The sequence below is a fragment of the Anas platyrhynchos genome, chromosome 4, assembly GCF_047663525.1.
Source record: "Anas platyrhynchos isolate ZD024472 breed Pekin duck chromosome 4, IASCAAS_PekinDuck_T2T, whole genome shotgun sequence".
Taxonomy (NCBI): Eukaryota; Metazoa; Chordata; class Aves; order Anseriformes; family Anatidae; genus Anas; species Anas platyrhynchos.
Window position 1 is genome coordinate 23,762,494 of NC_092590.1, and position 17,440 is coordinate 23,779,933.

At 44.4% G+C, this 17,440-nt stretch overlaps 1 protein-coding gene and 1 long non-coding RNA gene across 17 annotated transcripts in view; one reads left to right on the plus strand and one right to left on the minus strand.

Moving 5' to 3' along the window:
• The first annotated feature begins 2,842 nt into the window (after positions 1 to 2,842).
• LOC119716753 (uncharacterized) lies at positions 2,843 to 11,655 on the plus strand. Of its 6 annotated transcripts, none has more exons than XR_011808983.1 (5): positions 2,843 to 3,479; positions 3,575 to 3,669; positions 3,896 to 4,035; positions 5,220 to 6,653; positions 8,030 to 11,655. It is a non-coding gene; the product is annotated as an uncharacterized lncRNA (long non-coding RNA). The 6 variants fall into 6 exon arrangements; XR_011808985.1 differs by having other exon boundaries at positions 2,847 to 3,479; positions 6,512 to 6,653; XR_011808984.1 differs by having other exon boundaries at positions 2,849 to 3,479; positions 6,523 to 6,653.
• The window catches only part of STOX2 (storkhead box 2), a 132,097-nt gene continuing 126,275 nt past the window's right edge, over positions 11,619 to 17,440 (minus strand). For all 11 annotated transcript variants that reach the window (XM_072037244.1, XM_027456295.3, XM_072037248.1 and 8 more), the window contains one exon: positions 11,619 to 14,301. In XM_072037244.1, the coding sequence (XP_071893345.1) occupies positions 14,106 to 14,301 (196 nt within the window). In that variant the 3' untranslated portion in view covers positions 11,619 to 14,105. The remainder of the gene's footprint in view (positions 14,302 to 17,440) is intronic.

Consider the following 17,440-nt stretch of genomic DNA (forward strand, 5'->3'; position numbering starts at 1 on the left):
CCCACAGCAGTCCTTTTCAAAAACAACTTTTCATTGGTCAAACAACTTTGAATGTAACAACAACAGCAAACACCCAGAAACTTCCATGCCTTAACGGCTGGAGAACAAGCAACCGGAGACTGCATGGAGTCTCCTGAATCACCCTTCTTTGTTCCCTCTGAACTCTTTTACATTCCTGATGGCCTCATCGTTAAGAGTCTGATGTTATCAGCTCCAGCTTTGACCCGCTGTGTTCCTGCTCCCCTCACTGTTTGTAGTCTTGGCACATCTTGCAGGACCGACCCTCACGGTTGTCCCTACCCAAGTGCAGGGTCCTCCCTGGATATTCTGGGAGCCCACCACTCCTCCACCCCTCATTGCAGAGGCAGAAGATCCTGAAAGGGACTTCAGTGACCAGCCATGCTCCTGCAAAGGTCTGACCAAGCAAAGGAGGCAATGAACAAATAAATGCAAGCCCCAAGAACGTGAAGATATTTGCTATCCATGATGCATGGAGCTTCCCAGCAAAATAAAGGTTCTGCTTTATGCAGAAATAGCTAGATACAATTGAGTTTGCAGCAAACCGCTGCAAGTCTCCAGCTTCACTTCCTCACGTGGGCATATCACAGAAGCATTGGTTTGGGTTGGCAGGGAACTGTGAAGAACATCTAGTCCAAGCGCCCTGCCATGGGCAGAGACACCTCCCACTAGATCAGGGTGCCCACAGCATCTCCTACATGACCAATTTTCTGTGACTGCAGGAGTGGGCACTGACAACTCTTGAGCAGCCTTCTGTTGTTCTTGAGAAATTAATAATACATTAAAACATTACTCAGCACTTGTATATATAGCTTGATGAATATTAATTAAGCCTCAAAATCAGCTGGAGATACCAGTATCGCTTCCTTGCCAGACAGAAAAATGGAGGATGAGATGATACAGGACACTCACAAAGGCTGCAGCCTTTCTTCAGTACGTGCAAACAGGAGCCTGTTCACCCAGCGGGACTAAAATGACCAGTGTATACAAAAAAGTATTTTAAAATTGTAAATTGTAAAAATCATATATACCTTTTTGTGCTCCTCTGCTCAGGTTAATTGTGCCCCTGTAAGCCGTGGCCATACAAATTGACTCAGGAGAGGCCTACTTGTGGGCTTAAAATCAAGGTTTTAAAGCAGCCTCCCGCCAGCAGCTGTGACGGACATTAAAAAAAAAAAAAGCTTAATATCTTTCAAGGTGAAGAAGGTGGAGTTGAAGCAGTTTATGAGTTTATGAGCTGGATTATACAAGCTGCTTGCCTCTGCCCCTCTGGGGGCTGGACTGGATGACCTGGCATGTCCCTTCCTGCCCTCATCTCAAATGTTTTTTTTTACAAGGACATTTCTGACAAAGAACTTTTTTTTTTTTTTCCCCTTTAAAAACAGTAAAACCAAGAGAGCCCTGAGATTTCTCTTTGTATTTCATACAAGAACAAACAGGAAGAATAAATGCAAGTCCAACCAACAAGAACATACATAATACCCGTGATGTGGGGATCTTCCCAGCAAAATAAAGACTTATACAGAAATAGCTGAATACAGCTTGTAAATGCCCAGCAATTAATCACAGGTTTGAAGAAATACAACTCAGTCATGAAGGCTGAATTTTAAATGCTCTCTTCTCCTGTTTGGACAGTGACAAATTAAGGCCCATAGAAAAGCAGGTGTGGCTCTGGAAGAAGCCCTCTGAGGGCAATTAAAAATGGGAAAGCAGCTGGTAAGTGTGCAGATGTGACAGACAGAGCAGCTTAAAATATTAATACAAAGGAGGAGAATGGAGGAATTAATGGTGTAGGAGCTGAGGCAAATGAAACAGCACCTGATTTCCAAATGGGGTTGTGCTACCTCGGATAAAGTGCCTCATCGTGAGGGATGGGGCGGGTGCTGGCCCAGGAAAGCCATGACAGCTACATGCCCGTGAGAGCTGCCCTGTGCCCTTTGACGGGCTCAGAGCAAAGCCCCCAGTGAAGGACACCGCAGCCTGCAGGAGGTGCTGCCCCATATGCCCCACGGCTCCACCACAGCATGTTCAGGCACATCTGAAGCTGATAGCACAGATACCTCCAAAAACATCCACGGAGCCCAGTAACGGGGAGAGTTGGATTTTCCAGAGTCAGCTCTGGTGAGAGTTTGGTCAAATCCAAGAGATGACCTCCATGCAGGTTCCACAGCCAGCTCCTCATGGTTTCCAGTTAGCTCACAGCCTCCAGTGTTTGCTGTTCTGAGCCATTCAAGAAAATGGTTACTTTCCCCATTTCAAACACATACAACAATTCAGATAAAAGTCAAATCATGAAGGAGTTGTAATTTGCCATTAGGATTACCACGTAGGAAGCCTCAACAGGTTTATAAATAGTGCCATGAAAACAAAATATGAATCAGTGCACACCTGAGCTCATCGTCCCATGTGGAAGAACATCATACAGTGATTTTCACTGCTCTTCTCTAGACCGTTTCTCTCACATTTATCCCTTCACTGCCACTCTCCACACATACAGCAGGTAGGAGGCGTCATTGAAACAGCATTTTGTAGGAATTATCTTGTAGCAAAGCGCAGGCTGGGGGACTGGTCCCATTTTCCTCATCAAAGTCTATTCTTCTGAAGTAATTTGTTGATAAAAAAATCTCTTTCCCACTGTGAATTATATGGACTTTTTCCTAAAATATATATATATTGTCTACACACATCACTATAGATTTTTTTTTTCTCCTCTTGTCCACTGCACTGGAGATGTGTGCTCCTACTAACGCCAAGCTTCGGCACATAACAATCCTTCCAGTAAGCCGAGCAAAAACAACATTTCACTTGAAGCTGCTGGCAGCATGGGACAGGGGGTAAGGTCTTTACCCATTTCAGCCTCTTGGTATGAGGAAGAAAATTCTCTAGGGCTGAGGCCCTGTGCTGCCTCACAGCTTTCACACAAAGGAACTCGCTGCAGTTGCCTCCCAGCCCAGGAACCCTCCCTCCACCACAGCTCAGCCTCAGGCAGCGAGAAGGGCCCCAGTGTGCAGATAACACTCCAGGACCCCAAAAAGCAGTTGTTGCCAAAAGTCCTGGGAGGGAGGGAGGGAGGAAGGAGGCAACCACAGAGCTAAACAACAAGCTGCTGCGTCTGCAGACTGCTGCCACGTGCAGACATCTGGGATGCATCGCGTACCTTCTCCTGCTGGAGAGAGGGGATGGATGATGTTTTTGGACACAAAGTGAGCTCAGAGGCGCTCTGCAGCTCCTAAAAGGGAACAAACAGCAAGTTACTGCACGTACAACAGGAACGGAGAGAGAGACGGGAGAAGGTTTTATTGCGAGCCCCATGTGAGGGCCTTGGGGGGCATTCAAAACCTTCATGACTAGAAGCATCCCGTGCACGTGGGGAGGGAGGAGGCCGATGATGGGCTGAGACAGGCAGTCGCAGCGTGTTTGCTTTAGGAGGCTGCCCTGCAGAGGGGAATGCCGCCAGGAGCGTGAGTACCTCGCCGGCTTGGCAGGCTGTGGCTGGTTCCTAGCTTTCGGAGAAAACATTTCGGAAAATGTCTGTTTAGATTGCTCTTTATTCTAGGTCTGCATAAGTCATGAAGAGAGGTGCGCATAACTCCCCTCCTCAGCTGGCTTGTGGCAGAAACCCGAGGGAGCCCAGGATCCTTCAGCCTCCATGTAAGGCAAAGATTTTTAATTCTGTCCTCAGCTGAAGTCTTTCTTCTCCCACTCCTGCTCCCAACACATCAGAAAAACCTCCGCTGCTACTAAAGTACAGCCTCTCATTCCTTTCCTCACTTTGAGCTTTCCTCTTTGTCTTGGTGAAATCTCTGAGGCTTTAAGCCCTCTCCTCTGACTCCATCTCCTCCTGGGGGAGCGCATCCACCTTCCTCCTCCTCTCCAGCTGCAGAGACCACCGTCTGGAAGGCGCCTGGGCAGCAGCTGGTCCGTCCATGGAGACACCTGCCAGGGCTGCACCACTCTCTGCTTAATCCAGGGCACGAGGCAAGACTGGTAGAAGTCATGGGAACTCACACCCTACATGTAAGTACCGCCCAAAGGTCAGTTCCTTCTTTTTTTACAGAGTAAACCAACAAATCCAGAAGTCTTCTTTTGTAGCCTGGTGGCTGGTGGCAACCGGGCAGGCTCCTCCTCACCAACATCCCACATGCTTCAGTTTTAGAAAGGCAAACATATACTAAAATGCACTCGAATATATACTTATGCATAGGATTTATTGTCATTTCTAACAAATATTTCAAATTCTTCAACATAATCTTTCCTTCCAAATGAGAATTCCTTCTCCAAGAGACATCAGAGAGGTAATGTAGCTTTTACATGTGCAGTGATAAAATCAATCTAAAAATATGCAGTGATATTAAGAGAAAAATATATATATATTAAAATAAAATTGCACTCTAACATATGCTGTGTTCCACTTTGATATACACTGGGCATTTGACTATATAACAACATTTCCTTAAAAGTTCTAAAAATCAGCAATGTGCTCAACATACTTCCAGTCAATATTAAGTCTTTTATTAGCTTCTGGCTCAATGGAAGTCCACTCATCTACAGGCAAATGTTTTAAACATGGCAAAAGAGCTCTTTGAAACTATTTGTCATCCTGTAAGGCTTTACTTTGCTGCTGCTTCTTTTTTTTTTTTTTCTCATTTCTACCATCAAAAGTAAGAGGGGTTTTCATTTTATTTTAGAGCATTTCTCTGCAATCTGTGATTTGGTGAAAGCGTTATGTGCTGTACAGCATCGGAGCATGAGAAATAGTCACTCCACACCGGGTTATAGCTGATAATAAAACCATAAGAGGAGAGTGGGCTACCTTTAAGGAGGAACAATAAATATAGCAGCTACCTTAGGCGGTGAGGGCCCTTGAGGTTCTTCTTATGAGTGAATAATAAATCTCCAGGGTCCACTGGAGACTACTTACAAATAAAACTCCGCAGTCAGAGGAAAAATGACTTTCCTCAGAAGTCTGTGAGAAAGAGGAGACGGAAAGCTAGCGCTGCGTGTGCGGGGGAAGCCCCCCAGGGCCGAGCAAGGAGGAAGGCAAAGGAGAGGGGTGAGAACAAAATGTGCCTGGTTCGCTTTATAGGCTTGGGAGGGAATGTTGCCTGAAGTTAGGGCTGCAGACACTTGCTTTTACAAGGTTTTCGGGTGCTCCCTGTTTTTGAAAATTAAATTCTCTGAGTCAGTTTTTCTCACTTCAGGCGGTGACCTGAAGCCCAAAGCTCCCGGCTTGCTGCCTGCAGGGCGGTTCGAGCTGGCTCTTGCCCAAGCAGCCGCCTTTTGCTGGTGTCCCGTGGGGCTGCTGTCACACGGCCATTCCCCTCGGGGCAGCGGGGCACACCACACCGCCTGCTGTGTCACGTTTCCTACCAAGGAGCCGTGGAACAACGCCCTGAAATGTCCTACCACATGGGACAGTCATCGGCACCCCAGGACGAGGCAGGTGGCTTCTCCTGGCCTCCTCCCCCCGGTCCCTTTGTTTGGCTGGAGATTTTGTGTAGCCTGTGCGTGGGGCGCACAGACATAAAGGGCTGGGCTGGGCAAGGTTGTCCCCGTCTGTGCAGTGCCACCGTACGTGCAGCTGAAGTTGAGGACTCAACCAAAAGCTTCCTTTTTCAGGCAAACTGTCTCAGTGCGCCTTTAGCAGAAGAGGACTAGTTACATGGCCCTGCCTAGGTTAAATGTATACGTATAAATGTATATAAATGTTGCTGTTCCACTGAGGGCCATGCCTGAGATCAGGGTTACAGCTGGCCCGGCTGCATGCAAGCATCTGAAAACCATCATCCACTTGTGTCCAGCAGCAGCCGGCTGAGTCGTGGCAGCTGGCTGCTAAATAGGACTTTGCTGGCAAGAAAACTTTGGGACTGAGCCAGAGGCACGCAGGGAACTGGACACAGCAGAGGTGTTCCCCGCATGGCCTCCTCATGCTGGGGCTGGCCGGCTGGGGCCTGCTGTGCAGAGGAGGAGGAGAAGGAGGAGGAGGAGCAGGAGCTGGGCAATGCGCTGCAAGAAGCCGTGCAGTGGGAGCAGGAGTCTCACCGCAGAGGCAGGGCAGGGGCTGCCTTGCAGGCAGCATTCAGCTGCCAAGCGAGGAAGGCAAACGCCCTCCCCTGCTGTCCCCGTCCGGTCACTGCCCACAGCAGCGAGGCGCAGCCAGCTCCAAAGTTTGCACTCCTGTGTCTTCACGTCTGCAGCCTTGATGGCAACCCCTGGCAGCCTCTGCCCAGTGGTGCCCGTGTGCTGCTTGGTGCAGGTGGGGGAGGACCACTGCTCTGCAGCAAGGGCAGATTCCAGGTGCGTATGACATGGCTTGCGCTGAAATCCTTGCAATGCACAAGCCGCCCTGTAAAGTTAGCCGCTTAGACGCGTTTTTCCCCAAAACCCAGCTAAAAGGACCCAGAAAGATGTTCAAGGATGGGGCATCCCAAGTGCTACACTCGGTCTAGGGAGGCCAGCGGCCCCAGCCCCTGCCACAGGCTGCTCCCAATAGTCGCCCTGCAGGCTCGGCTCCTCTGCTCGGTTTCTGCGCTCCCGGTGCTCCTGGCTCCATCCCAGCAGGACCCAGCCCACGTGTGCCAGGCCTGTGGACAGGAAGGCTGCTGTCACCATGTGACTGCGATGGTGCCCAGAGGGTAAGAAACATTTCTGCTCACTCATTTCCAAATAACTGGCAGCACAGGGTTAGGTTTTCCGTGCTCATCAGGACAAGAAACGAGAAAAAAATAAATACATAAAAAAATGTACTTGGGATTTCCTGTTCCCAATCCTCATTTATCACTGTGACATTATCCTGTGACAGCGGGGCTAAAAATACTTGGTTAAAGACAAGGACCTGAAGGCGCAGGAGGAGGCTGCTCACAAACACAAGCTCAGCCATCACCACAAAGCCACTGGGGGCTGTGCAGGTCCCCGCATCTTTGAACCCGCTGCAAACCCCTTCACCCTTCACCCACCGGTGGTGGTGAGCAGGAGTGTTATTTTTTGTAGTTTTTGTAATTGTTTTCCAAAGCATTTAGCTGGGACCTCTCCTGGCACCCTGAGGAAGACACATGTGACCTGTTGGTTTAGCATCGGTGCAGGTTTGGGGTCTTCGAGCCCTCAAAACACAGAGATGTTGGGTTAAAGAAGGAGCAGCAGTCAAAAGGAGGGAGAGAACAGGAGGGATGAAAAGTGGGGGCAGGTTTTGATGCCTTTTCTGAAAACCACCAAGCTGGAACAGCACGGTTTGAAGGGAAGTGCTGACAGCAGCTCCTGTGCTGAGCACCTCTTCTTCGGGGTCATTCAAATGAGTGGGGAGAGTGAAAAAGAGAAAGGAATGGGACAGTGAGGAAAAGACCCCACAGGATTAGGATGACATTTTAAGCAGGGAAGGTGAGAAAAGGGGCAGAGGACGTTTCCTGTCAAGCAATGAATGGGGAAAACAAAACAACCTGAAGGGGGGAAATGCCAAGAAGGAGCAGAAGAGGTGGGGATGCTGACAGAGCAGGACACCACAGGAAATACACTGGTAGGAAAAAACAGACCCTAAGCTGTCAGCGGAGAGGCTGATGGAAAAGAGCAGTCCTGGAGAGGAGAGCCTTCACAAATACCTCACAAGGTATTTGTAGATGAGGAGGGATGGAAATCTGCTGCTCTGAGGCCAGTGCTCCCGGCAGAAAGGCACAATCCAACAGAAAGATAAAAGGTCTTCAGGGAAGCAGTGGGCATAGACATTTAAAGTAAGGTACGGACCACATTTAAGCTGTCTGCTGTCTGCTCTAAGTTCTGGTGATCTGTGCATTGGCAGTGAAGGAAACAAAGGTAATATGTACAGAAAACTCTGAGTTGGGCCAAAAAGATGTCGCTTGCTTAAGATCTTCATTTTAACTGCTAGCAGAGTATGTGTAAAGAGAACTTAAGGCAGGTTTCTAAGCAAAGTTTAAAGGGCACGGTGTGTATCAAGACAAGATACTCCAGTGCGGTGGCAAGGCCCTGGAGCCTGAACCCCTTTGAAACCTTCTTCCAACAGGCAGCACAGAGGCAGGAAAGCAGCACCCACACGTTACATGGTCCACTTGGGCTTTCCAGTCAGCTGCTGTCAGAGTGCGGGGAAAAAATCTGGGTAAATATTTCAAGACCTGGGAAAAACCTCCTCGCTGCAGCCCTTTCTCTTTGGCACGTGCCCAGGTCCTTCTCTGGCCCATGAGGATGGACAGGAGGAAAAGAGGGAGCTGAAGTCTGTTGCGTGGGCATCAGGATGCGCTCAGGGACTTTTTGTTTCCCTGTGCTTGGTTGCATCTCAGCTCGGAGCTTGTGCCTTTGGTGAGGATTGCATTTACCCAAGACACATCACCCTGCACGTACACAGCAAACTTTTTTTCTTTTTCCCAAATTTTGCAGATTTTTCTCCCTAGCGCTGTCATTCTGGAAGGGCTCACAGCCCTTTGGGGAAGCACACATGAGCACAGCAGGCCGTAATGACCCTTGTTTTTCTGATTACCCATTTGTTGTGCAAGATTTCCTAAATGAGGGAGAGAAACAGCGCGTTAAACGGGAATTATTTTCTCTGAAATGGAAAGTATTTTCTCTAAAAACCACCGATGGGTGTAAAAAATCCACTTAAAACATATAACCAAATGTTATTTAATATCTTAAAAAGTAACACAATCCAAAATGGATATTTCACACAACACTACATAAACAACATGAACACAATATTACCATATGGAGGGACTTTCAAATATAGACTTACAAAAATCCCTGTCCTTTTTTTTTTTTTCCTTTAAATTATTATACTAAGCATGACAAGTAATCATCATTTACAATATGGTACACTGACACAATAAAAACCATGTTACAAATGTGCTGTTATAAATCAGTAACGTTAGGGAAGACATTTCATGAACCGTAATTATTTCATATGAAATACTATACAATATAAACAGAACATCCATCTTGGATGACCTTTACAGCAACCAGAGACCAAGTAATTTTTTAATTTTTTTTTTTTTTTCAGTGCAAACACATTTATACAAGGCAGTCTTGGCTGCAAAACTCCCTTCTAACATACAGTAAGTCCCACTTGCATTTAGTAACTCATTTAGACCTAATGCAACAGCCACATTCAGTCACTCACGGACGATTACCTGCAGAGTTATGATCCCTTTCAACTCAACGCCTCCTCCGCGTGTCGAGGTGACCCCTGTGCCAACCACCCCGCGGGCCCTTTTGTACTTAGGGGTGGGCGCCCTTCGGGGGGCTCTAGCCACTGTGGAGGTGCCGCAGGGGCGCTAACGGGGGGCTGCCTTCCAGGTCCAGGTGTGCGCACCGTGGCCTCCTGCGCCTCGCCTGCGTGTCGTGCCGTGCCTCGGGGGGGAGGAAGGCAGAAATCCTCAGCTCAGACCTGAGCTTCAATGGAGCCAGCGACCAGTCCCGCTCTCTGCTCGGCGCGTGGGAGGCCGGGGGGGTTAACGCCAGACTTAGACCCGCGTGGCTGAGCCCAGCCTCTGGGGCGCGAGTCCCGTTTTCTTCTAGCACCAGCTCAGCTTTAGTTGGGTCCGCTGCGTGCCCCCGGGCACGCCGATGCAGGGTCGATGCGCTTTACTTACGTCGGGGGGAATGTTTTAGATATATACTTTGCTTTCTTTTAAAGAATTATGTAAAAAATAGAACATTTCTCTCTAATACTGTACAGCTTTCTTCAGAAGAGCAAAGGGAATTAATTGTAAACTGGGGGGGTGACACCAGATTAGGAGTGCTATTTGCTTTCTCAGCACAACAATTTGAAGAATCGCGTTTGGGAAAAGCTCTGTGAAATGTATTTGAAAAACAAATTTTTAATTAAAATAACTGTTTCTAAAACCACCGCCGGCAGTACTCGTACGACTGAAAGCTGGTTTTGGCACTGCTAACCTAAGAGTCTCTGCAGGACAGCAAAGTAGTTTCCCTCTTAAACTGAATGCACGAAAAGATGAGCTCCGGAGTACGAACACTGAACACTTTGGTCAACTATTACGCTTACTCGAGTGACTTTTGAAGAGAAAAGAAAGAAACTGGTTAATAATTTCGTCCACAGACTCTCAGCCTTGTTTTCTTCAGCGTGCCCCGCCAGAGGACAGGGACGGTGAGGTCTGCCCGCCTCGGTGCTGGGAGGCTCAGCTGGTACCACCTGGAGTGCTCCACAGCCCTCGGGCATGGCTTAAGTGCAAGGCATGACCCACGTTTATGGTGGCCTCCATCTCTTTTATGAAAATGACTACCGCTGGCAAGCACTCGGGCCATGGTTTTAATTAAAGTATTTGTTTCCCAATACATCTTACTTTTTAAAGTTGAGTGAACGTTGTTGCTTGTTTTACAGACATTTCACAATGGCACACGGAGCCAAACGGATAGTGATTTCTTACGGTCTGTATCTGAAATACTTAAAACCAGCTAAATTAGCTCAGCTGATGATTGTACATTAACTCGCATCAGGATAATGGTACTAGGTTTGCTGAAAGAGGTGTTCATAAATCGGGGTTTGTATATAAATGTGATCTGCTTAGGTTCAACTGCCACTTTCTTCCTTTGGTTTTTGGAAAATCTTTCTTTTTTCCCTCCTGAAAGGTGGCTTGTTGCAACTGGCTACTTTTCAAAAGCCAGCTTCATTTTTCTTGGAAACTCGCCCACGCTCTTTGAACAATAGGCACATACCTCGAGTAGGGACCCAATACTGCTCCCAGAGAAGTCAATTGGTCAATTAAAAGCTGCTGGCAATTTCTATAGGAGCAAGTGTTTCTAATGCACACGCTCTAGAAAACAGAGTGTGTCTCGTTGAAGGAAGAGCTGCTCTAACACCCTTGCTGGTTCAGAGAAACCATGACCTGATATGTTGGCAAAAACGGAGGCAGAACATGTCCCCGGCATGTTTGAAGGCTGCCAAGAAAATACCCAGAGTGTCTTCTGTCAAACCCCAAACTGTCAATCATATTTCACAGACTGTAGGTGTTCCTAATTTGCTAAATTACAAACACATTTTCAAGTTCTACCAGGCAGAAATCATAGCAGTAACTGGGGAGAGGATGGAAGGTTCGAGCCTCCCTTTCACTTTTATCCCAATTATGCAGCCTTGTCAAAGTCTTAAGTGACTCATCTGAAAGACAGATTTTTAATATTGTAAAAGGAAATTGTGGCAATGGAAACATGATGACCTCATACGCAAGCATTGACACACAAGAGAACGCCATGAACTAATGCTTCAAAGTTTTTAACCTTGCTTTGTACAATACACTTTTTATGTTGCTGCATTTCATCAAATTCATGGAGGTAGTTATATGTGTAAAAAAAATTACCATAAAAGTAACATGTTGTATTATAATAATACATATTAAGTGTGCAAAATGCCGACAGATTTGTGTTGACCCTTTACAGTTGAACACAACACAGATTCAACCTAATCTAACTCTGTAAACCTTTAAATTGATACATTAGAAGAAGAATGACAGATAAGCAACCATGTAATACAAGGCTATGATTTCATCAAAGGATTAGGGTGACATAAAGCACTCAAGCTCCACTCTCGTGGTTTTGTTACCAGAACCTCAAGATGGAATTTCCTTATATTCCATTGTTGATTTTAAAAGAAAAAAAAAAAAAAAAAAAAAAAAAAAAAAAGAATTCAAGATTAGAACGTTTCTATTTGAAACTTCTGTTTACATTCCATATTCCAAGAGTCACATTAATATTGGTACAATGCCATGTCAACATTAATATGACATTTATGTTGTCTGCTGGTCTCTGGGAACTTTAGGAAATTACATACTAAACAGTTTGTAGGTATGTATTGTCATATTCTGTTGGAATTATGTCTTCTGTACAACCAGCTGCCTGCATAAGTTCTGATTAGCTTATGACAAACAAACATTTCTCCAAAAGGTGAAATTTGTTTTTGCTGTTCACATTTTAATACTGCCATTAGTACTTCAGATCATCAGCTATATATATATATATATGTTTTAAGTTTTGACATTTTTATTTACTGAATTGATACATACTACTGATGTCAGAGCTGTCTCAGAAAACAAAATCACAGTCAGCCACTGCATAGTATATGACAATTCCCCACAAAAACTCTGACTCTACAGTTCGCATGGAATAAGTACGGCTGGAGTTACATACTGAGTAATAAGATGCGTCATGCAAAGCATTATATGGTAATTAGAGCACATCTTGGAAGGTATGATAAGGCAGAAGGCTAAAGGCCAAGTGACTTTGATAACCAACCAAAAGCACAATAATTTCCTTTATGTGCACTGAAAGGTCTTATTGCTCCCATGAAATGGAATTTATACATTGAAACCAAGGAAAACAGACCTGTGCATTTACTGGGTACTGTAGATGTCCTTGACAGAATTAGAAACTGATTGTGTCCAGGGTTAGAAAGCCATTTTTATAAGTAAATGAACTTTATCCAACTGCGTAACATAAGGCTGAACCTTCAGTGAAGACTTCTGATGACAATATAGAACATGAGTGAAGCTCAAATGACGCTGTGTACAGAGTAATACATGTCACCAGAACCTGATGAAAACACTGGCTTTAAATATGTACAGTTGAGTTTAACACCTGTGTACTACAAGAGCTAGACAGTGTAAATGTCCCTTTTCTATTCAACAGTTTGGACTATTGAATATTTTAATATCTTTGTTATTCTTCCACCAATTTGTCTGTTCTGATAAAAAATAAAGATAGAGTTAATTTTGAAGTCAGTTTGTTGCACTACCAGGTTGCATGAGTAACAGAATAGAATGTGACCCTATGCCTAAAAATTACTCTTTAAGTTCAACTATCCTTAGAAGTTACTCTGCAGTAATTAGCATAGTATTAATTACTTTGGAGCAACAGTTTGGGGGAAAGTGATTAGGATATACCATACCTACAGAATTCAGATTTCTACTGCCAACCAAATGGACACATTTAATTTCTAGAAACTAGACGTGTCCATAAAATGCTAAATTGCAAATAACATCCACTGAATAAAAAGGCCAGAAGTTTATAACTCTCTAAATTTTGTTCTCTGATAATCACTACAATGTATGCTATTTTTAATAGCCTAATTTAGGCACTCTATTTAATAAGCTACATAAAATAGATTTATGTCCTTCCACTAGAAAGAAATCAATTCTTCAGGCCATACTTGTCATTTATATCACAAAGAATATTTTTGTTCAAAGAAATTAGTTATTCTGATTCCTATATTAATGGCGAGTTGCAATACCAGAAGCGACACAAGAATTAGATTATCTTTCTTAAATACTTGATTTATACTGAAGATATTCCCTATATTTTGTGTCACTCCACGTTGCGGCTCCGTGACAGTTATAGCTTTCCCTTCCCTCTCCGTTCCCCCCTCTACCTCCTCATTTCTGACTCTGGAAGGTCAAGTCGCAAGTCTCATACATAAACATCTCTCATACTTCTGCAACACGAAAGGGGAAGCTGTCTCCCTACCCACCCTCCATACTCTAAAAGAAAGACCTCTTTTTACTCACTTAAACAGGTATTTTGCAAAATTGTGTCCCAAAAACACACAGTGAAAATGACTGATTGGTACTAATAATTCACAGCTAGAGCTGAGGTCACCACTTGTCACATTTGGCATCGTTTTTCCTCATGGTGATCCTGGCTGGTTACTTTCAGCAGTGGCTCAATTTTTGAAGTAGAACAACTCTGCAGCAGAGTTTAGCTTCTGACCGGGGGCATCACACATCTGTGGCATTTTTTTTTTAAATGAACTTGGCAACTGCATGGACATTGAAAATGCAGATTACACTTACAGTGTCTAGACTTTCATATATGTGCTCAGTTACAATTAAGTGAAGCAAAAAGTGTACATATTATCCCTACTGCTATTCTGTTGCTACAGAGCCGCAAATGTGAAAAGCAATACCTTGAAATAAAGATTTCTTTGTTGCCCCTAGTCTACATAGCAGCACAGTTTAAGTAAACACTAAAACTGTGGTTGAGATGCTTTTTTTTTTTTTTTTCCCCAAAGATGTAAACATCAGTCCCAGTGTCGTAAACTTTACTGTATAGGATGAGACAGAAATTCTGAGGCAGGATGACTATCAGACACTAGTGACAGAAGCTTGCAGGCAGTTAGCTGGTTTCTGCAGTTTCTCAGCTTCGCTTGTCGGCGGGTCTGCGGTGGCTCGGAAGTTGAAGGTTGGGCCTGCCCCGCCGTGTGCAGGGCTCAGAGCGGGGTTCTGACGTCTGTTGCTTTCAACAATACTCGAAGTGTTGGATGCCAGGCTCTCCCGAGTACTAGAATGGAAAAGAAATATATATACACACTCGTATGTGACATGCCTATATATCTGTGGACCAGACAGGAAAGGAGAATAGAGTGTTTTATAATAGGCTTCCTGTGTTTGTATGCAATGTCACATCAATAAACCATCTCATGTTGACGGTTCACATGTGTTCCTCCAAAACGCGTTCCAGAAGTACTCAGCAGCCCCCGTACTGCAGCGCAGGTACAGCACCCAGCAGGGCTGAAGCTGTCACACGGGGTCTGTAACCTGAACCCTTATCAAGCATCTGGATCTTACGCTCAAGGAAATCAAATAGCTCCCATTTTGCACGTGGGGCATATTAATTTTATTTCCCGGATGGTGAATTTTTGCACAACTTCATCAAATCAGCACTGTGACTGAGCAGAGCTAGGAGAGTATCGTGTAGCACAGCCTCCTCTGCTGCCCCCTCTTCTCTCTCTGTCTTTAACGCAGATTATTTGTAAGCTAAAAACGCTGCTTTACATTAAACCCATAATGCTTCTGAACACCACGCTGCAATTCTGCTTCACAGCTGAGACAAATGCAACTTACAAGGCAGTGAGAGATCTTACCTGCCCAGTCTGCAGTCATTCTCTGAACACGAACGGGTGCTGTGACTGCATTTATGTAACAGACCAAGTCCCTTTCGCTCCTGCACACTGCTTGTCCATGGGAGTGACAGCACACTTAGCGCTTTTAAAGAGTAAGCCTTTTAATAACACATCTAGCTATGAATGCAGAGGAGCCTTTATTTTATCCTACAGCTTTTAAAAAACTCAGCCAAGATATGCTAAAGGTAGTTTTTACCAATACTACTCTTTTATACTCTCTTAGCACTCTTTAAATAATGTTTTTCCATGCAGAGAGAGATTTGGTTTTCAGGTAGTCCATGGATCTTGGTTATGTATCTTTCACTGTACTTCTTTGTAAAATGATACCACATCTTGCTATGGAATTGTTTGTAGGGTACATTTAGAGGACTGAATGGGTGCTATATAAGCACCAAAAGCGGAGATACTAATGACAGAGTTTCATGGTTCGTTTAAAATCAACCTAAATTTACCTGCTACTGAAAGGAGCAGCTCCCACCTGCCTCGTGTTGTCCTGACCCTGCAACATGTTCCTCTCCCTGTTAAATACTAGTCCTGAGAAAAAAGATAAGGGCTAGTAACAGGGGAAGAGTAGGAACACCCAGCCTGGAATGTGGCAGGGGAGAAACGTGTCGGTGCATGGCACAGGGGAAGAGAGAAACACCTCGTGTAGCTGTAGTAATAAATGCAGCTGCAAACCATCCAAAACTGACTGGATCTGGAAAAATCAATGACGCTTTCAGAAAAGCTCTCGTAGATACTTTTAATTTGATCAGAACTGGTACTGATCACCTCCTGCCAATCACCTCATTGTAAGTACCTCCAAATAGCGACAGGCGACGCTCACACTAAGCAACCTCTGGGAGCTGCAGTGATGTAGGGTGTGCTTCTGTTGCTCATTTTTTGATCCCTCTCCCTCTGCTTATTAATGAAAACAGATGCAATCTTTGTTTTTCAGAGATCAGCCAGCACTGTATCATTCTTTATGGGACCACCAATTCCAGATTTTCAAACCAATTTCAATTCCAATGTTGCAAACTGACCATTGTTAACATCTACGGATGATGACTGCACCGAGAGTTCAGCATGCCAAGATTAGCTCTTAGGTGACAAGAACAGCAGTATTACACAAATTTTAAAAATAAAGGAAAAAAAAATAATATTAAAAGCTAGTGGATACTATATACCACTTGTATAAATGTGCTGAACAAAACACAGCGAGGCAGTTTTCCCAATGGCAACGTATTCATGAATTTCTCATACAAAATACTTTTGATGTCAAATGACCGTTGCAAATCTCGTTAACTACATCCTGTGTTGGTGTTGGTTTTTTGTTTGTTTTTTTAAATGCCCCTTTTTTTCCTTCAGTTTGTCACACTTTGAAAATATCCTTTTTCTTTCATAGTGTAGAACTGGTAATTTTGATTCCCCGAGCAAGGCTGCACACTGCAGTTTAAATGAAAGATGACAAGATACCACCACACCCCAGGAAGTCCACTTACACGTCAGTGGAGGCTAGGAGACTACACTTGAGAAATATCCCTAGAAACGTGCCCTGTTTTGATCCTCTTCCTGAGGTACCTGCTAATGGACACTGTCAGATCTAGGGGAATCTCAGTAGATGGATGCTGGATGGTGTTTTCGTATTTCCTGGAAAAGGGCTGTGGTATAAGCTGTTTTATAAGCTGTTTTATAAGGTAGGAAAGTAATAACAGCATGGTAATTATAGCCAAAGGGTTGAATTCACCCTCAAGCTCCACTTATTTTTATAGTTATATCAAGGAGTGACCAAAAGCAAGCAAAAGCATCCAATTTAATCATCTTGATGCAAAACTCATGACTTGGACATATAAAAGCCTTTGAAATATCCAGAATATATGCTGGCCTTATGAAACAAATACACAGAAAAAAACCCTACAGAATGCTGCATTTCTGTACAAATAAAAAAGTTTACTTGCAAAAAAAATGTTAATAAATAAACAGAAAAATAAAAAAGGGATGTGTAGAGCAGAATCATTATTAAAAGCTGCTTATCTGTTCCCCTTCTAATCTTGACAGAGTGGTATAGCAGTGCTAAATCCAGCACGCTCACAACGTTCTGCTCTCTTGCTAGCTAAGTTTAAGCTGAACATCAACAGAAATTTTAGCTTTTGTGTAAACAGTTAGGGAAGGAAATATCTGACTTTGCATTAAGCAGAAACGCAAGCTTATATTCAGTGTGCTTGCAGCAGGCAAGACAGCAGTCTAAGAACTGATTTTTCTCCAGTCAACACCCTGTCCTGTAGATAAAATGCATGTTGCAGAGTGAGGCAGGCTGGGCAAGCAGCAGCACACATCATATCCTCCCCTGCAAAAACTGCCTGCAAGTATAGCACTTCAGCTTAAAGAAATGACATTTTTTTAAAAAAGCAGTGCACTTAGCCTCATACAGCACTTGTGTGTGAAAAAGATGCCGAGCATCTGCAGAACTGTAACAGGAGCAAATTCAACCCCTCCTTGTATTTAAGTTAGATTCAGTGTAAGTGCAATGACTTGCTC